The sequence below is a fragment of the Andrographis paniculata genome, unplaced genomic scaffold, assembly GCF_009805555.1.
Source record: "Andrographis paniculata isolate CXL003 unplaced genomic scaffold, ASM980555v1 Contig65END, whole genome shotgun sequence".
Lineage (NCBI taxonomy): Eukaryota > Viridiplantae > Streptophyta > Magnoliopsida > Lamiales > Acanthaceae > Andrographis > Andrographis paniculata.
This window is the reverse complement of record NW_026137601.1, coordinates 3,562,281-3,583,567: the sequence shown is the minus strand read 5'-3', so window position 1 is coordinate 3,583,567 and position 21,287 is coordinate 3,562,281. Positions and strand designations below refer to the sequence as shown.

General features: G+C 34.1%; 3 protein-coding genes across 5 annotated transcripts; 2 read left to right on the top strand and 1 right to left on the bottom strand.

Moving 5' to 3' along the window:
* Positions 1 to 4,994: 4,994 nt before the first annotated feature.
* Positions 4,995 to 9,052, top strand: LOC127262681 (probable protein arginine N-methyltransferase 3). Its single transcript, XM_051291482.1, has 7 exons — positions 4,995 to 5,448; positions 5,902 to 6,456; positions 6,559 to 6,656; positions 6,959 to 7,037; positions 7,129 to 7,374; positions 7,470 to 7,637; positions 8,392 to 9,052. Exons 1-7 carry the CDS (start codon positions 5,128 to 5,130, stop codon positions 8,824 to 8,826), a joined length of 1,902 nt encoding a protein of 633 aa, XP_051147439.1. The 5' UTR covers positions 4,995 to 5,127; the 3' UTR covers positions 8,827 to 9,052.
* A 1,062-nt stretch (positions 9,053 to 10,114) lies between these two features.
* On the top strand, positions 10,115 to 13,725 carry LOC127262037 (CO(2)-response secreted protease-like). 3 transcript variants are annotated; one of them, XM_051290527.1, is made up of 11 exons: positions 10,115 to 10,356; positions 10,484 to 10,578; positions 10,679 to 10,771; positions 10,882 to 11,037; positions 11,113 to 11,254; positions 11,358 to 11,913; positions 12,001 to 12,101; positions 12,170 to 12,412; positions 12,490 to 12,604; positions 12,685 to 12,898; positions 13,002 to 13,725. In XM_051290527.1, the coding sequence occupies exons 3-11, from the start codon at positions 10,738 to 10,740 to the stop codon at positions 13,565 to 13,567; spliced, it is 2,127 nt and encodes a 708-aa protein (XP_051146484.1). In that variant the 5' UTR covers positions 10,115 to 10,356; positions 10,484 to 10,578; positions 10,679 to 10,737; the 3' UTR covers positions 13,568 to 13,725. The 3 variants fall into 3 exon arrangements, with proteins under 3 accessions (XP_051146484.1, XP_051146483.1, XP_051146482.1); XM_051290526.1 differs by having other exon boundaries at positions 10,674 to 10,771; positions 11,143 to 11,254; XM_051290525.1 differs by having other exon boundaries at positions 10,674 to 10,771.
* Positions 13,726 to 13,913: 188 nt separating this feature from the next.
* On the bottom strand, positions 13,914 to 18,288 carry LOC127262386 (SNF2 domain-containing protein CLASSY 3-like). Its single transcript, XM_051291039.1, has 3 exons — positions 17,024 to 18,288; positions 16,176 to 16,331; positions 13,914 to 15,776 (listed from the first exon to the last, which is right to left on the bottom strand). Exons 1-3 carry the CDS (start codon positions 18,128 to 18,130, stop codon positions 13,914 to 13,916), a joined length of 3,126 nt encoding a protein of 1,041 aa, XP_051146996.1. The 5' UTR covers positions 18,131 to 18,288.
* Positions 18,289 to 21,287: the final 2,999 nt, after the last annotated feature.

Sequence of the window (21,287 nt, the reverse complement as noted above, 5' to 3'; positions counted from 1 at the left end):
TCCTCAATCGTCTAGTTTTTACTTACCGTTGGTTATGTTTTGATGGCCTTGTTAAGGGATTATGAAGTTAAGGGCCTTCACTTTGAGATGGTGAATATTGTACAAGGAACGGGATACTAATAGCTTCGAATTATTGAGTCTCATTATATGGTAAATGTGATGATGGTATTGGTGATGAGAGATACTGCATATTTGGGTGAAAAAAATGTTCATTTGGTTATGGGTAGTACTACGTTGCTTAAAACGGAGGGTTAAGAGTCATACCAAAATATTTTTGGAAGATTTTTTCTTCACTAGTAAGGTTTGGCGTACTTTGTGTAAAAGTATTGACGTTCAGTGGCTGTGATTGACATATTATTTGTCTAAGACAAACTGATTATCTCATTTACATCATCCATCACATTGTTTTCTATTATGTCCATCATGATTCTACACAATAGTAATTAGAAAGATACAAACAATCACTAAAAAAACATCAAAGGTTGAATTTACTTTAGGGCAAACTATTTTTTTAGTCCCGTAACTGGACCCCCTTACCATTTTAGTCCCGTAAGTGGAGTATGTCGCAAACTAGTCCCATAAGTGAAAAAATTTTGTTGTTTTAGTCCTCCGGCGCCGGAGACGCCCGCGTGGCTCGCCAGAAGCCACGTGTCCCGCCAAGTCAGCGACACCTGATGGACACGTGGATTTTATTTTATTTTTTCATTTTTTTAATTTTTTTAATTTCTTGTTAATTGGACTAAATAAAAAAATTAAAAATAAAACAAATAAAATTAAAAATAAATTTTAAAAATAAATAAATAAATAAATAAAATCTTTGTGTCCGCCAGGTCAGCGACACCTGGCGGACACGTGGCCTCCGGCGAGCCACGTGGGCATCTCCGCCGCCGAATGACTAAAACAATGAAAACTTTTCACTTATGGGACTAGTTTGCGACATGCTCCACTTATGAGACTAAAATAATAAGGAGGTCCAGTTACGGGACTGAAAAAACAGTTTACCCTTTACTTTAATTAAACAAAGATTAGCAAAACATTCCACTAGTACAAGCAAACCTCAAAATAGAAATAATTGATGTTCAGAAGGTATAACACAATTCTCTTTAGGAAACAAAAGTTGAACCCCATTAACATTTCAATTCCATGCATGCACTACCATTTACATATAAAAATATTCCATATTCTATAGACAAGGTTCTAGTCTATACTCGAGAAGCAATATTCAAACAAATAGAGAGTATCCTACTTTAAAAAAAAAAAAAAATTACAAAATGATACTGTCAAGTAATTTTAAATACAATGAGTACCAAAATTGTGTTTACTAAAATGAGGATTCTAGCAACCTAATAATACTAATTTCAAGTATGTTCTCTTAATGATTTCTATAAGAGAAAAATTGCAAAAAATATCTAACACGAATACACCATTATCACTTTTGTCCTGTATTTATCTCGCTGGTAAAATATATCCTACATGTTTGCAAAAGTCGTTATTTATATCATCTGGCCGTGCGTGGCCGCGCGTAATGGGGCGTGGTGTGAATTGACGCGCGGGCAAAGGACATAAATAGAGACTTTTGTAAACATGTGAGATATATTTTGCCAGCGAGATAAATACATGACAAAAGTGATATATTTCCTCCGTTTCTTAACAATCTATCCATTTTTTTATTTTGGTACGTTCCATAATAAAATATTTATTTCTTTTTTTAGTAACGATACTTTCTACTAACATGAAAAATATCCTTACAACTTATAACATATTACACAAATATCATTACCTTTATATCACACAATACTAATAAAGTTATTTTAGTATTTTCTACTTTATTCATACCACACCCCAATATAATATTAATATGCTTAAAACTTTGTACAAAAAATAAACGGATAGATAGATAAGGGATCAGGGGAGTATCATTTAATATGCCTTGGTATTTTTTAGAATTTTAGTCATATTTGGAGTCATAATAAAAAAATAAAATAAAATCGCTTCACGTTGAGAATATTCTGACAAAATTGCGTGCCAGCTTATCATATTGTTTGATCGCAATATCTCTCACGCTTGCAAAGACAAATAATGTGAATAATTGAAAGTCAATGAGATAAAGAGTTTGGTATTCAACTCTGGAAAATCACCACAATCTGTGTTAGAGTGAATCTCAACCACTAGCATATGTTGGAATGGGGCTGAGATAATGTGCCAGTTGGCAAATTACAACTGTCAACCTTCTAGAAACATTGTCAGTGCTTATAAATACGGGTTGATTTGAATTATTTGTAACAATTCCACTTAAACGCGATCATTTTAGGAAGAGTAGCTATAAAGAGCTCCAAAAGTTTAGCGTGGATGGATTGTAGCACTTGTAACAGGAGTCGCGTGCTCACCATCTATTTCATTTACTATATGCACTTAGCTAAATTTCCTGGTTTTATAGTGTAATCGGAGCGCTACCAATCGTATTTCATTTTGCGAAAAGAGGTCTTTCTCGACTCAACTTTCTATCTAATTTTTTTCATTATCTCCATACCTATATTCCAACACCATTTAAATCAAATGGTGAAGCATCTCGGAAATTATAATTCGAATTTGATACTAAGTGTGTGGGGGTAAAAAGAATTATAAAAATAAATATATAAATAAATAAAATACATTCCAGATAGTCCCTATTGTCACCGAATTTTGTTGAGGTCGAAAATAATAACATATTTATTATTTTAATTGGGATTTATAGTAAAATAAATATATACATATGCTTTTGATTTATTCAAACAATATGAAAATATCACTTTAGGAATTATTCCAATTCAGCTAAATGGACAAATCCATATAATCAACAATATAACCAAAATACAAAATACTTACTCTAAAAACCTTTTATTTTGTTACAAGAGAGTTTCACTATGAGAAAAATTGTTCAATAATTGTAAATAAAATTACTGTTATGATCAAATTGTAATTTAATCTTTATAACCAATATATCTATATTATATTAAAAATATAAGAATAAATATAACATATATTTTATATTATAAATTTTATAATGTAAGTTCTACTATTTGTATTAATAATTATTTCTTATGTCATTAAAATTTATATTTAGTTTATTTTTAATTATCATAAAAAAGTATTTTTATTTTATTTTTTTATCAAAAAAGTATATAATTTTTTCCTTTTTTGTATTTTTATTATAAAAATAACCATTCTTATTTATATTTAGTAAAATTTATATCCAAATATTTAAGTACATAATAATATGATAGAAAAAGTATTATTAATTAATCTAAATTATACTAGTAATATATTTTTATTATTACTGTCAATTCAAATATATATATATATAGTAGTAACTATTAATTATACTATAAATTATAATATCTTTATCTTTATCTTTATATTTATATTTATGCTATTACATACTCTTACTTTGTAATAAAAGAACAATATTTTATAAAATTAAATACTATAAGAGATATTAATATATTTGTCAAAATAAAATAGTGTTTGGAAAATAGTTTTTTTAAGAATTTTTAGCTTATTAAACAGATCGGTTAACGTAAATTAATTTTTCAAAAGAGTTTTTTTATCCAAAAAACTAATATACCCAATCCTTTTCGGGACTAGCATTTCTGCTACGCAGCTTAGGTTTGTCAATGACATTCTTGCTGCTTAGCTCACTTTCAGTGACCCGGGAATGAGTGCCCCTTTCAGCGCGGAGGCACATTCGGAACAGGTTGAGAGATAAGCTTTTATCGGTGTAAAGGTCTGCAAACAAGAGTTGGACAGCTTGACCCGAACGTTTTAGAAGAGTTTTTTCACTTTAATTTTGTTTATTCCTTATTTACCCTTAAAAATTAGTTATTTTTTTTCATACATATAAATATATTATCATTGCAGTATTTATTAATTATTTTTAATATATATAATTTATTAAATTATAATTTTATTTTTGTAAATTTAAAATTATATATAAATTATTTTATTTGTAAGATAATTAAATCTATTAAAATTAAATCAAATAAAAAAAATAAATATCATAGTTTATTTATATATTTTTATTATATAAATTTACATTAAAAATTAATAAATAATAATTAACATAATAAAAGTATATATACAAAAGATCTATTATTTTATATTTTACACAATTTTAATAAAAAACTATTATTATTTTTTAATAAAAATATTTTTTCAAATATAAAAATAAAATTAAATATTTTATAGTATTCTTATAATTTTCAATAAGCAATGATAAAAATTCTAATAAATTTTAAACTAAAATGAACAAAATTAAATATTTTAAAAAATAACATATGTGCTTAGTTGTCATTACTGTATAAACACTTAGAATGTGTTTGTTTGGAGGATTGGATTAGATTTCCACTGTTAATCCAATTTTTTTCCCCCGAAACATCAAATCAAACACCTATTTTTTATTTTTTTATATTATACTAAAAATCAATTTTACATTCAAAACATCACATCAACACCTATTTATATCACATCATACAACTATTCAAATTCAAAAATTTTACTATTCAAATCCCAATTTAAAATCCAAACCCCCAATCAAATGCACCCTAATCAAATTGTTATTTTATCAAAACTTTACAAATAGCTAATTGAATCAGCTAATCAAATCAGCTAATCGAATCAACTAACAACTACCATCTAATTGAAGTAACGGCAAATGGCTGATTGTAAAACACATAACTAACAACTACCATCTAATTGAAGTAACGGCGAATGGCTGATTGTGAAACACATAACTAACAACTACCATCTAATTAAATCAACGGCAAACGGTTGATTGTGAAACACATCGCTATGCAATCCACATAAATATAAAAAAAATTATATAGTTACTATCAAAATAATAAATTTATATATATATATATATAAATAATATCGAAAAAAAAAACAAAAAACCAAAAACCAAAATTAAGACACCCTTATACTTTTAAAAAAATAACCCGACCGAACGGCCACTCCTACGGCCACATCCAAACTCGCCTTACGCCGTAGGTCAAAACTCAGCCGTTTAAGGTTTTTGATTAGGGTTTAAATTAGGGTTTTAGATTTAGGAGCCAGGCAGTGCGAACGCCGAAAGCTCTAACCTTTTCAGCAATGGCGACCTACCCACTGCACGAAGAAAAGAAGCTAAACGATGCAGGGACGGACGATTACACTGAATCTGAAGAAGAAGATGAAAACCAAATTTTGGAAGATCAAAATTGGGATGACTGGGAAGTCGACGAGGACTTAGCCGAGGAACAAAGCTCTGCTGGGGAGCTTCTCTGTCTGTTCTGCGACGCTAAGTACAGTGGATGCGGTTTGCTCTTTGAGCACTGTACTTCGGCTCACCACTTCGATTTCTATGGAATTAAGAAAGCTCATGCCTTGGATTTCTACAAATGCTTTAAGCTCATCAATTATATTAGGTCTCAGGTATTCACATAGTTCGGATTCTTATGACGAATTTCTCTCAAAACTATAGTAGTTGATCAATCGTTTCTTCTTGATTTTGTATAATACTTGAAGTTAATTACTCGCATGGATTTTCCATCTGATCGCCATACACCTACCTTTGTTTACAAGATTCTTCCTCCAACTTCTGAACCTCCACTTGTCTAGTTAGAGTGATGAGAAGAAACAGATTTATGGACGTTTTTAAGCTTTTAGCCTCCTAAATTTGTTTGTCAGACTAATTTCAGGGACATAATCTGCGTTGCATAAAAAACATTTGTCAACATAATCTGGATTTGTTACTTGCTTCTATGGAGTTGATAAACTGATAAGGTTTTTTTTTTCTTTTTTTTTTTGTTTTCTTTAAAGGAAAACACTACTAATAAACTTAATGGGTTATGTCGATTGTTATATTTCTCTCTTTCCGATTAACAGGTTTCAGCCGACAAATGCTGGTGTTGTGCGAAGAGTTTCAATTCAACAGAAGAATTGCAGAAACATTTGAATGAGTGTTCCTTGGCGGGAAACACTATTCCATGGGAGGATGAGAGATTTCTCACCCCATTTTTGCAGGATGATCCGCTGTTATATAGCTTTGATGAATGCGAAGAGTGTGAGGATGAGAACTGTATGCCCTTGGACTCAGAGGAGCTTGCTATGCACATCTCCAATGTTGAGCATCTTAAATTTGATGATGAGGATTCTCCTGATAGATATGTTTCTGAGATCGTGAGTCCATCTGAGAATGGAGCTCGGGAGGCTGATTTTATTTCTGAAAATGGTACAAAAACTGTAACAGATTTGGGAAGATTAACGGCAAATAGAATTAGCAGTAGTTCTGATGGAACATCATCATCTGCGAATATGGATAACAAGAAGCATTCTGCATCTGCTTCAAAAAGTGCTGAAAATGAGATTGAGAACATAAATAAGAATTATTTTGGTTCGTATGGTTCATTTGGCATTCACAGAGATATGATCAGCGATAAGGTATCAAATGACTGGATACACTTATATGTGTAGAAGTAGACATACAATTCTGATTGAATATCATACTTTTTCATTTGAAATCATGATGTTTAAACTATGCAGGTAAGAACTGAAGCTTATCGACTAGCCATATTGGAAAATCCTTCACTGATACAAGAATCTGTTGTTATGGATGTGGGTTGCGGAACAGGCATTTTAAGGTGATAAAGAAAGCTGATTCTTTACCTAGTTTTGTGATAGGTTTCCTTAGTTTTCTCAAGATTTTTTTCATTGAGTGAAAACATGATACGCCCTCCATCCCACCTCATCAGAATATATGTATATATATATATAAGAATTTTTTGTTATAAATTTTTATTTTGGCTAAACATAAAAGTTATACAGACATATATTTGGTAGACGAAGGAGTGCAAATTACAAAAGACATTTTGGGGTAGAATTTATTGTAATTGAAATCAACATTATGTCTGCTGTAATTGTATTTTTTTTTCTTCGGTTCTAGTTTATTTGCAGCTCAAGCAGGAGCTGCAAGGGTTATCGCCATTGAAGCAAGTGAAAAGATGGCTAGAGTAGCTACTCAGGTTGAGTTCATGGTTCTGTATTTAGTCCTGATATGTTTATTATTCTACTTCATATATGGTCACGGCTAATGATGCCAATTTGAATTTGCAGATTGCAGAAAACAATGGTTATCAGCAGAATGGTAGCATTCAAGGGAAAGCCGTCATTGAAGTGGTCCATGGCATGGTAGAAAAGCTTGAAAATCTTAGTCATATAAAGCCTCACAGTATTGATGTAATGGTTAGTGAATGGATGGGCTATTGCCTTCTCTACGAGTCAATGCTCAGTTCTGTACTCTTCGCAAGAGATCAATGGTTGAAGCCTGGAGGTGCGATTCTCCCAGACACAGCTACACTGGTGGGTTTCAGTTTTTTTTCTATAAATCTCTTACTGATATTTGAACTCCCTTATGTCCTCACTAATAATGTACTCTTGGACATTGATGTATCCAGTTTGTAGCTGGATTTGGTCGAGGAGGTACCAGTATTCCGTTCTGGGAGAATGTGTATGGTTTTGACATGTCTTGTATTGGTCGGGAGATTGTCGACGATGCAGCCCGAACTCCTATTGTTGATGTCATTGACAGTTGTCATATCATCACCACTACCGAATCTCTTCAGGTATGTATTCCTCGAAAATTCTCAACTACTTTATGTTGAGAAAAACTACTTTAGAGGCTGTTTGGTATAGAGAAATGGAGACAGATAAATGAAAATATTCACAATTCTCTTGTTTAGTTGAGACAAAAAATTAAGAATTGGAAAATAAATCATTTCCTATTCTCTAATTTCATTTCTCTCCTCCTTGTATACCTAGAGAAATGAAACAGAGTGAGTCCGTGTATGTTTATTTATTTTATTTTTTTGTATATTTAAATTTTATGATTTAATCTGTGTTTATTTGTTATTTTTTTCTTACTATTATTTATTATTTTATAAATTTTATATTATATAGATCTCATAAAATATCATATTTAAATTATTATTAAAATAACTTATCAAACTAAGAATATAAAAAAAAAATACAATATATTATTTTATCTAATTTATTAATTTTTAATGACCAATTTATCTTTTAAAATTAGTAATATAGTGTATTCTTTCTATGCCTTAAGTATTTTTTTTTTTACATTTCTAAACCAGAATTCTCTGTTTTATCAAACAAAAAAAACAATTCTCCAAATCCTTTTCACTATAATTCCATTATCTAGTATCATTTCTCTTATTTATTTTCATTCTCTGTACCAAATGCACTCTTAATGATTTTCGAAATATCCTTGGAGATTTACGAGTCCTAATTGATATGACCATTTCTATAGTCCTTTCAGCTTGCTTATATCTTCACTAATGAGTTTATTTTTCTCTATAATTTCAGTCGTTCGACTTGGCAACAATGCAGCCAAAACACATGGACTTTACAGCTACGGTCGAACTAGAGCCAAAGTCAGATGGTTCTAACTCAGAAACTACTTGGTGCTACGGAGTTGTTTTATGGTTCGACACTGGATTTACCGAGAGGTTTTGCCAGGAGAAGCCTGTCATTCTATCGACCTCACCCTATGGTCCAAGCACACACTGGTCCCAGACCATCCTCACTTTGCGAGAGCCAATTGCAACTGCCTTAAATGGCAGTAATGCGAAAGCATGCACAGTGGGTACCAAAGACAGCCCTGCCGTGAAAATTCAATGCCGTATCAGCATTGTCCGTGCTGCTCAACATCGCAGCATCGACATATCATTGGAGGTTACAGGAATCGGGTCTGATAATCAAAGACACACCTGGCCTGCCCAGATGTTCAATCTCAAGTAACAGTTCTATCTATCCATCCTCTTCTTCTTCTTCTCAATCAGGTCATTGTTAAGTTTTTACAATATTTATATATAGACTAGGGAAAGGGAGAGAATTTGTTTGTTTTTGTAGAAGAATTAAATTTTGGGAAGGAATGATTAGTTGCTGATGATTTTATTCACAAAATATGATTGAATTGGTGTATAATCTTTTAAGCATCTTATTATTATTATTATTATTATTATTATTATGGTTTCAATTATCATTAGTGTTCTTTATTGTCTCAAGGAAGACATCAGAAGAAGATAGAAACTTTCGGGGTAATGTAGTTTTTAGTTAAAAAATTAGTATATTGTGAAAATAATAAATATTTTATATGATGATTTGTAGAAAAAATACTCCATTATTGATGAAAAGTTCCAAAGTTTCCAAAATTGTATACGTCAGTTGAGCCGGCCATTTTGAAAGAAATGTGGTTTCAAGGCTGTCATATAATCAAAGGAACACGCAATGTATCCCTAAATACAAAATAACATTAACTTTTGTATATATAAATAAACCATTGGATTATATTATACGAAAATCGATTAAGCAAGAAAAGATACTTGGCATAAAACTAATAAAAGAATTCTTTGATCAATGCTGGATTTTACTTTATGAGCATATCCTATCAACAACTAATCATTTATATAATTGCCTCACAAGCTACTAGCTTCACAGGTACTATTACACTCTTGCACAAAAAATACAAGGAAAACAAGAATCAAGGGTAGGAGGATGATAGTCCAATCAAAGGAATATTGCACATGGGTTTGAGAATATATATATATATATATATATGTGTGTGTGTGTGTGTGTGTCTGTGGAATTAATCACACGATCATATACATATAATCACATCCAACTAATGAAAATAATCAACCCCACATTCATTCACCAACCAAACTTCCATCTCTTTCATGCATAACAACATAATCACTTCACATCACTACTCAACCAATCTTTTCAGGACATGAATAAGCATTTCTTTCTATTTCCATTCTTTGTTCTTTAAAGACTCAGCCTTATTCCAAATGAAATAGGAGTTAGGTGTCAGTATTGAGCCTTTGCATATTGACTTGTCTAGATTGATTAAAGTATGCCCAATGATTGTAGTAAGTAACAAGAAGACACAACACAAGTACACCCCACCCCACCCCACCCCACTCACTCCTAGAGTCCTTCATTCTTATCTTCCTCTCTAAGCAAAGAATGGTGGTTAGACTTTAACAGGGTTCTTTCTTTTCATTATTTGATGTATTTGTGCCTCTTTAACAGATGTCTTGTTTAGGCAAAAAAGGCTCTGTATCTGTCTCTATCTCTGTGTGTCTTTACCTATTATATACAACGAATGTTCTAAGACTCCTGCCATTGAATTATTGCATATTTGATCATTCTTTGGATACACACACACACCACAGTATGGCTTCTCTACTGCACTACTTTGCTATGCTACAGTTGCTACTTATTGTCATGCATTGTAGTGTAGCAATAAACCCAAGCCCACCACAGGTAAGTAGAATCCATTTTGTCCTACATATGTTGGTTCATTTGTGTGTGTAATGCGATAGCAATAAACACTGATAAGTTGCAATATTTGTCGTTTTAAAGTCTGTGGGTTGATTTGGTACCTTTGCAGCCCTACGTCATTTACATGGGAAGGTCTTGGAGTGCCGGTGGAATTGGCGACCACGACTCCAATCATCTGCAGCTCCTGTCATCAGTAATTCCAAGGTGAGTTTGTGAGATGTTTTGTAAGTCATATGCATAGTGAAAGAAAAGAAAATTCTCATCTTTCTTTTTGTGATTTATATTGTTTTCACTGGTAGCGAAGAGACTGACAGAAGAGTTTTGTTGAACTCCTATGGTCATGCTTTCAAGGGCTTCTCCGCGATGCTCACAGAGAGTGAAGCATCTGTTTTATCAGGTGCTTTGACACTCTCTATCTTGTCATCTGATAGAAACCATTCTGTTGGTGATGGATCACCTCACCAGTCACCTGACCTCATTCTCCTGTTTGTCTGGTGAAAAATGAAGGCCATGATGAGGTTTTATCGGTGTTCCCTGATCCGATTTTGAAGCTTCACACGACGCGTTCCTGGGATTTTCTTGAAGCAACAGAATCCCAACTCAGATCAACACTCCCTCATGAGCAGAAGTCATCTGATGTGATCATTGGAGTGATAGACACAGGTCTGCCAATGCAATTCATACTAGTGTAAACTGATGTGTGTTTTCATGTTACAATGTGCATCTAGTCTACTCAAGACTCGGAAATCTCTTCATTCGCCGTATCAGGTATATGGCCCGAGTCGCCAAGTTTCAGCGATCATAACATTGGCAAGATCCCATCAAAGTGGAAAGGAGTTTGCATGGAAGGCCCAGATTTCACCAAGTCGAACTGTAACAGGTAGTCCTTATACATATATATATATATATATAGCTGCAGTGTATGCAATTCTTTCCGCAAAACCTGTCTTGACCCTTTTTTCTCCCGACTCTTTCTTACACAGGAAGTTGATAGGCGCAAGATTCTATTCGAACCACGCTGTCCTAACCAGATCAAACCAAACAATTGCAAGTCCACATCCAACTCAGACACAAGGTGGCTCTCCAAGGGACTCACTTGGCCATGGGACACACACCTCATCGATTGCAGGAGGATCACCCGTCGAAAATGCCAGTTACTACGGCCTTGCACGTGGCCAAGCAAGGGGGGGCCTACCCTCTGCCAGGATCGCTAGCTACAAGGCGTGCACGCAAGATGGGTGCACAGGCTCTGTTATACTGAAAGCCATAGACGACGCCATCGGGGATGGAGTTGACATCATCTCCATTTCCATTGGCGGTAGCTCAATTTTCCAGTCCAGTTTTCTGACCGATGCTATTGCCATCGGGGCCTTCCATGCAGAGCAGATGGGAGTTGCAGTGGTTTGCTCAGGTGGGAATGACGGACCGAATCCTTACACGGTTGTTAACTCAGCTCCTTGGATATTCACTGTTGCTGCATCCACCATCGACCGCAATTTTCAGTCAACTATACTGCTGGGAAATAACCAGTCCTTCAAGGTAAAATGTAAAAACAAGAAACAAATAGTACCATTTTTCATTGAATTAACTTGATCCAAAACTATATAGTACTTATTTCTTAAATAGGGAATGGCAATCAATTTCTCACCTCTATCAGTTGGAAGAAGATATCCTCTTGCTTTTGGAGAACAAGTTGCAGCAAAATTCACTCCAGCATCTGAAGCCAGGTAGGAAAATCTGTGATACATTATCATACTCAATACAGAGAGGGATTCAGATTGAATGCATCTTGCAGGAACTGCGTACCAGGATCTTTGGATGGGAAGAAAGTAGCTGGAAAGATCATAGTGTGCGTAAATGACGAGCCTACCGTGTCAAGGAACATAAAGAAGTTAGTCGTGGAAGATGCTAAAGCAAAAGGGTTGATAATAATAGATTCACAAGAAGAGTCATCACCATTCGACTCAGGCACTTATCCCTTTGCACAAGTTGCAGAAGCTGCAGGCACCAAACTCCTCCACTACATCAACTCGACTAGGTAAGTTGCACATGTTGAGGAACTACTTAAGAGTGCATAGTTCTTTTCAAGCTCGATACTCATGGATAATCTCACAGAAATCCTACTGCAACTATACTCCCAACGAAGGTGATAGAGAACTCAAGACCGGCTCCAGTTGTAGCAGATTTCTCATCAAGAGGTCCTGGAAGGCTTACAGAAAATGTTCTCAAGGTAGATTATTCACAAAAAGATGCATCTCTGTGGTTACTATCACCTGTTTATAATATGTTTCGGTACCTTGCCCGTTGCAGCCCGACATCATGGCTCCAGGAGTAGCCATCTTGGCTGCAATTACGCCCAAGATAGAATCATTCTACGGCGCACCAGGGAATAAACCATCACCATTTGGCATTAAGTCAGGAACATCAATGGCTTGCCCGCATGTCACGGGTGCCATGGCATTCATCAAATCAGTGCACCCCGAGTGGAGCTTCTCCATGATCAAATCTGCATTGATGACAACAGGTGATGTCAGCCACATTTGGCAGTTCGAACATTCATAGTTTCATAGATATATGCATTCAAACTCGTGAAGATTAAGGAAGGATGTCTCTCTGTGACTCTGCAGCCTCCACTGCAGACAACATGGGGGAGCCATTGACAAACACCACAGGGACTGCTGTCGATCCCCACCAAGCTGGTGTTGGAGAAATCCAACCCATCAAAGCTCTCGACCCCGGCTTAGCATTCGAGACAACTGCTGTAGATCACTTCAATTTCCTGTGTTACTATGGCTACAAACAGAAAATCCTAAGATCGATGTTCAACAACAACTTCACCTGCCCCAATAACTTATCATCACCAGCCAAACAGCTCATCTCCAGTATCAACTATCCCACCATTTCCATAGAGAGGCTCAGCCGTCACAATGGACCAAGAAAGGTGAAAAGGGTGGTCACCAATTTAGGATCATCACACATCATTGCTACTTATGTCCCCTCTGTAAATTCTCCTCCTGGCCTGGCAGTTAAGGTTGTCCCTAAGAAGCTTGTCTTCAGACGAGGAATGAGAAAAGCATCTTTCAAGGTTTTCTTTGATGGTAAGAAAGCACACAAGGGATATAACTTTGGAGACATAAGATGGTTCGATGGATCCCACATCGTCCGCGTTGTTTTTGCAGTGAACGTTGTGTGATAGTAAGTTGTGCATCTTTTGGGTTTAAACATGTACAAACATACATACATACATACGTATATTAATAAAGTTTGTACAATAACAAAAGGCCATGTTGACAATTCTTTCAGCATGCAAGTAATGTGTGTCACATTTACACTTTTAATAAAAACACTAAGATTCAGAGCTATTCTGAGTAGTCTAGGATCCTTAAATTCATCAAAACTACATAAACCAAAACCAGCAATGAACAAAGACAAGCCAAAAATCAAAGTGGAACAAACCATACCGGGGAGGGGGGGGGGGGGGGGGGGGAAACAAAGTAGGTGTCCAAAAAGTTCAAAAGAATTCCCCTTTCAAGTTGGAGCTAAGATGTTTGTTTCTGATCCATCAAGTCAAATATTTCGATCAGATCAGATTCCTTTGGGTGATGAATTACCTTGGCGATAATCTGACCCAGCGTTTCAGTGCAACGCATTGCATCCAAAACTTTGTCTTCAGGAACTACCGTGGACCTCTTGTGCTGACATGTTTCTCCATCTATGGGAGAAACTATTAGCTGCGAGATGCGCTGTTTTTTGATTTGCTGAGCATATTGCCTGACCTCCGTTCCAAATGTAAACAGGCGATATACATACACCACCTTCTTTTGGCCAAGCCTGTATGCCCGGCTTATGGCTTGCTTTTCAACTGAAGGGTTCCAGACAGTATCAAGCAGTACAAGTCTTGAAGCCCCAACTAAACTTATCCCCTCAGAACATGCTCTTTCTGAGGCAAAAAGCACCTTCGCCTCACTCTTTTCACTGTTAAAAGACAGTATGGATTCTTGCCGCTGCTTTTCATCAAGTTGGCCATCCATGTACAGCACCTCTCTTCCTTCAATCCAAGAAAAACAAGATATGATCTGCTTTTTGAGGTATATGAGAGGATCAATAAACAGACTGAATACCAGAACTCTCTCCTTAAGTGCATCAGCTAGCCGTATCAATTGCACAACAAAGTTTGCCTTGACTCCAGCATTGACATTGTTTTCAATGCTTTCTAACTCACTCTTATACATGGAGAACCTACTCATTTTCATTACCAGTGAAGGGTGTACGGATACCAGGGACACAGACTGAACCCGTATAAATAGCTGTTCTTGGCTAGCAATTTCCAGTAGGATCTTTTGCTTTTCTGTCGGATGCAAGATCACCAGACACTCACTCAGTCCAGGAAGTCTTTCCTCTAGTATGTTTCCTTTATAGACATCTATAAAAGGAACAAGCATTTCTTTAAGCTTCATCAGCCTGTCATTGTCATCTCTTCCAATAGAACTAGTCCATCCTTTTCTAGCCTCATCTCTTCTTGGCCAACAGCTCAAATCATGCCAGGGTCCTATTTGATTGACCGATTTGGGGTTAACAAGGCACAGTGTGTTGTACAGCTCCATTAGATTGTTCTGGAAAGGTGTACCGGACAAGATAATGCGCCTATGAGTTGCAACTTTCATCAGAGCATTCCATACTCGACTTACTTTGCTGCGAGGGGTGTGGCCTTCATCAAGCACTAAGAGATCTGGAGAGTACAGTAGTGATTCTCTGATACATTCAATAGATCCTTTTCTGTTTTCTCCGCCAAGCTTCTCAAACAGTTGGTAACTCATTCCCAAAATGCTTCCACCCCTCTTCCACAAGTACAATTTCAACAGCCGAATATTGTCCCTGCTCATCACTCTGCCTCCATTTTCCCCCATAATGTTCACTGCTAGTGCATTTTCATCACCAGATAGTTCCTTTGCATTTAGATTTCGAAATGGTACCTTCACTTGCCATTTATCAAATTCGGCTTCCCAAGTTAGAAGCATGCCTCTAGGAGCTATGATCACAGGGCGGCAGGTAGGATACAACTTCAAGAATGACAGGAGAAACATTATAGTCAGTCGAGTCTTGCCAGTACCCGGGGCATGTGAAATTATGCATCCTCTCCCTTCACTAGAAAGAGGCTGTTGCTTCAGCTTATCAATCCAGATATCACCTGCTAGGTTGTTCCACATAAATTCAAAGGCTTTTCTTTGGTGCGGGTACATATCCTTTTCGACACCAGCAATCAAATCCCAAACAGTGCCTTCGACATGATTAATGCAATCAGGACTTCCACCGGCATCATCCTGATACCAAGATTGACTGAAGATGGAGCATGTGTTTTTATCAACAATTGCTCTGTTTCGTCTCCTCGGATGCAGTATATGCTGCATAAGATTACAGACACAATAAACCAATGTAAGTCAAATAAAGAAGACAACAGGAAAATGATTGTCAAAATGAAATTGAAATTCCAGCAATTAACAGCATAAAACTATCATGTCCCAAACCTAGACATAATTATTCAAGACAATCAAATAGTTATCACTCAACCAACAAAAGAAACTAGTGATACAGATCATGTCTACATGAATGTCCATAGGCAGATTCAGTGTAGGCAGAAAAATGTTGATAGCAATGGCTACAGTTCAAGCAACCCACACGGTGAAACCACTCTACCCAAGATTTCAAGCGAAAATTCAACCAAAAATATCAATTTGCAGGAATACCTTCCTAGGATGTACTTTTCAATATTAACATAGAACTAGAAAAGCTATTGTACTTACAAAATCAGGTAAAACGTGCTTGATTCTCAGTATAACCTCACTACAATGTTCACAGATGTATCCAATTTGCTCATCAAGAATAAGCGAATGCTTCCCCTGGCGACAAAAAACTGCAGGACTGTGGTCAGAACCTGAGGATTCCGAATCTTCCTTTTTCTGAGGAATGGAAAATAGATATAAGTTTTTATGTGAGACAAGATGCACATAATAAGCTACAAATAAGGATTAAGATATGCAAAAAGAAGTGATCAAAGAACAAAATTGCATCAACCACATATACTGGCAAGTTAAATACCAGCTCTCATATTGTTCACCAACAAAAACAAGTTATTAATTTCACAAGCATCGATGCCAGAAGTGGAAGAGATAAGAATATAAGGTGCAATTTATCTTGACACCTCATCTTCTGTATACTCCATAATTCCGGAAAAGATGAAATTTCAAGGTTATTTTAATTTTTACAAAGAAATTTTCAAATGCCCACAAATGTTGTATAAGAAAGAAAGCATAACAGATATGAATTACCATCCAAATCAACATGCCAGGGAACATGTATAGATCATTCTACAACGAGTTCATTTCCAACATAAAAAAAAAAAATTAATTATGCTACATTGGAAGTCATTATACACACACTATGCCATCCATGTAATTAGTGTCAGAATTCAAGTGCCGGTAATCACACATTGAAGTGTGCAGCATAGCTTTGTTCATTACTTATGTATCATATTCGAAAGTTTCACACGAGCAGACGAATGATTTTATGAAACTAAAGTGAAGTCTACGGCGGTGGAGAAATCCAAATCCCGATTATCGGCTAAAGATCACATAACAAAAAGTAAATGTACCACGGAAGAACTAGCAGTAATGTCTATCTCAGATGCACGAAGATCCAATTCAAAATCACAGAAGATTGAATCAATCTCCATCTCCCGTTCTGATTTGGCAGGGGGTGGCTGCACCTCCTCCTCAAATCTAAATTTCAATGGAAGTCCTCCATGATCTAGGATAGGATTCTTCAGAGACTTTAACAGAAAAAATTTCAATTTTGTATCATAATTTTGCCCTTGCCACATCTTGTTCTTCGACAGCTTCATCTTTTTCATCAAGTATTTCTTCCAGAGAGTACCAATGTCATTAATATCTCCCAAAGGATCAAAGCAACCTTTTTCTGAGACGGGGAAATCAATATCTTCAAGATCACGTTCATTCCTTTGATACTTATGATCTTTGCAAGAATGAGATGGATTCTCCCTGCGTATTTCCCCTTTATCATGACTCCCATCACCATTCCCTAATCCAGAACATGTTCTTCTTTTCTTTAGACCACTTCCATTTCCATTATCATCGGCCTTCTTCCTTATCCTAGGGAGGTCGGTGCTACCTTCAGATTTGCTTGCCTTATCAGCAGACTCATGATTTGATTCAGCCAATGCACCCCTTTTCTTCTTATCCTTTCCTTCATGTTTGGCATCCACAATCTCATCATCTTCACTAATAATTACAATGTCCTCGTTCGTATAACCTCTTGTTTCCTTACGACCACTAATTCTTGTACTCGGGAATACACCAGGAGATTCACCATTTTCATCGCCATCGATATGATTCTTTTGTTTCTTCTCATTCTTTACCATGAAATTCGATTTTACCATCTTCACAGAACTATAATTTCCACTGTAAGAATCTTCAGAATCATCACCAGAAGTAAATAGCTCATTGTCAGATCCTTCGTAATCCTCGTCGGAAGAGCTATTTTCTTCGACCGTCTCCTCGCCGTCACATTTCGCCTTTTCCGAATCCACCGTATCATCTCCGACAGCAGACTCGGTCGCACTCACACCTCTTCCGCCATTAACACCTCTTGGTCTCTTCCCTTTTACCTCGTAGTACCAATTCAGGTAAAACTCCGCCCATTCACTTCTGGTTCGTGGCCTAGACAGAGCACGAGCATGCATTTCTGCGGCAAACAGTACAAAACAAAACGATGATTCGGTCGAGGCTAACAAGAATCAATCTAAACATTCAACCACTCGAAATACATTTCTGCTGCAAACAAAAACGATCATTTCAGTTGAAGTAGCGAAAACCGATTAAACAAAACCCATTGCCGCGAAGATAAAGTAAACAGGGAAAAGAAAAGGGGGGAGGGGGGCAGCTATGGAACTGAGCACGACGTCGAAGAGTGGTTGGGCAGACGAATCGGCACAAGTACCGGCAGAGGCTGATGCTGCTGCTGCTGCTGCTGCATGATCAAGGACGCACGGGATGGATTCTGATTGGATCGTACATGCACGCGCTGCGGCTGGTAAAATACAGATTCTAATTTTGGCGCGTGACCTTGATCACGCAGCGCATACTCATACTTTCAGTTACCGATTCTTTAATACTCGAAAAGGCGAGGGCTAAACTAATTATTACAAGGATTTTCACTCTATTTTTGTATATTATTAATTATTTTTAGTCTGTTCCGTAACATATACTTTTATATTTTTAGAAAATTTACTAAATAAAAAAATAATTAATAAATATAAATTAATTTAATTAATTGTTCTAATTATTATAAGGATTTTCACTTTATTTTTATATATTACTATTTATTTTTAGTCTATTCCATAACAGACATTTTTATATTTTTAAAAAATTTACTAAATAAAAAAATAATTAATAAATATAAATTAATTTAATTAACTGTTCCATCCGTCCTAATGTAATAATTTTGTTTACAAGATCCAACTTTGATGATATAGCACGTCTTCGTGCCGAAAAAAATTAAATGAATTTTTCAAAATATAAGCTTACTTGATTATATGCATTGTCAATAGGATGCATATCAAATTGTATAGCAGTCAATGTAACAAACACTATATTTATTATACTCCCTCCTCTCATTGAAAAGTCACAATTTTTTATTTTTATCCCTCCAAGGTTATCATTTCTTAATTTAGTAATTGTACTAACTAGTTAACATAATAAATATCCTTTCAACTTATCATATATTACACAAATATCATTACTTTAATATTACACCATACTAATAGGGATATTTTCGTCTTTTTTACTGCAATCCAATATAATACTAATATTAAAAAATCTATTTGCAAAAAATAAATGCCACCTTTCTAATGGGACGGAAGGAGTACATTATTTTTGGAGGTTGTTTGTAACATTCCGGTCGGCTCACGCCGGAATATTACCGCCATATTGAACTAAGGGGTCAGTTTTTATCAAACCGCCTAATGCAATGCTAATGCTTATATAGTATAAATAATTTTTTTTTCAATTTCAAATACTGAACTAAAATTGGTTTTTACACTTTTCAATTTCAATTCTTATGTTTTTGAAATCGAAGTTGTCGGTTCGAATCGAAACTTGCAGTTTAATATTTATTTATTTATTTATTTAAAAAATAAATATATCTAAATTTTATCAGAACAGTAGAGAAGTATAAAGAACTAAAAAATATTGATGCATCAATCGACACGAAAAGAAAATAGTGCAATTGACACAAAGAGAAGAAAAAAACACGTGCACAAAAGCAATAACACGAGCAACAACTGTCACGAGCGACAACTGATTAAGTTAGAAGAATGAGAGGCTGCCTATTGTGATTAGACTTGTTCCTCCAAATTTATAAGTTATAATACATATGTATAAAGTATTACATTCATATAAAACAAAGTATAAATAAATATATATTATATATTATTAATAATGTATAATAATTATGGATAATACTTCTTTACATATATATTAATATTTTTAATTTTATATATTTTATTATATAATCATTTGATATATTAATTTTTGTAATGGGTTAATCTTATTATATGGGTATATATATTATTAATTTAACAAACATAAATGTGAAGTGACAATGATATATAATGGATATATGGAGAGGGATGAATAAGCCAATTGACTTGGGTTCAAATTTTTTTATATATTTTTTAATTAAATTTATTTATATAGAGTATATATTTTTTATATAAGAGAAAATATGAATTGAATTAAAATTTTAATTAAAAATATATTTTTTAAAAAAATTTGGTATAATTTGGTATTATATTTATTGACTTGGGTTCAAATTTTTTTCATATATTTTTTAATTAAATTTATTTATATAGAATATATATTTTTTATATAAGAGAAAATATGAATTGAATTAAAATTTTAATTAAAACTATATTTTTTAAAAAAATTTGGTATAATTTGCTATTATATTTTATTTTTTTGAAATTATTTGGTTCATTTTTTAAAATGAATTGATTTTTTGATCTGTATCAAAAATATAAAATATATTATTTTAAGTTAGAATATTTTACCTTTTGTAATAAGTATTTAAAGTTTATGTTTGTTTGGATGTTTGAATTTTGAGTTGGGATTTGAATAGTAAAATTTTTGAATTTGAATAGTTGTATGATGTGATATAAATAGGTGTTGACGTGATGTTTTGAATGTAAAATTGATTTTTAATATAATATAAAAAATTAAAAATAGGTATTTGATTTGATGTTTTGGGGGGAATTGGACAAATAGTAAAAAAAATCCAATCCCTCGAACAAACACACCCTTAAAAGATTTTTTAAAATGTTTTGATTAAATATCTCTACATTTTAAGACTTTTAGAAGTTTCCATCTAATACTTTCAATCACAATTCACAATCCTTCCCAAACCTATGAGGGGGTATGTTTGGTACAGAACAATGAAAATAATCTTATTTCTCTTGTTTATTTGAGTTAGAGAAATAAAATTTGAGTTTTTTTGTTTTTATTTCTCTCTCATGTGCACATAATAAAGAGAAATGATAATACAGTATATATATATATTTAACTTTTTTTTTACTATTTAATTTTTATAATTTTTTAAAATTATATTATACAATTTTACAAAAATCAAATTTAATTTATTGTTGAGGTATTTAATTTTTACTATTTTTAAAAAATTATACTAAACTGTAATCTTTAAAAAATTATATATAATTTATAATTCTTTTTAAAAAAATCACAAAAAATACTTTTTCATAAATTCTTAATCGTTAAATTTTTATTTTTGGAATTAATCATTTATTTTTTATATTTGTAACTAAACTTTTTATTTTACAAAATAAATAA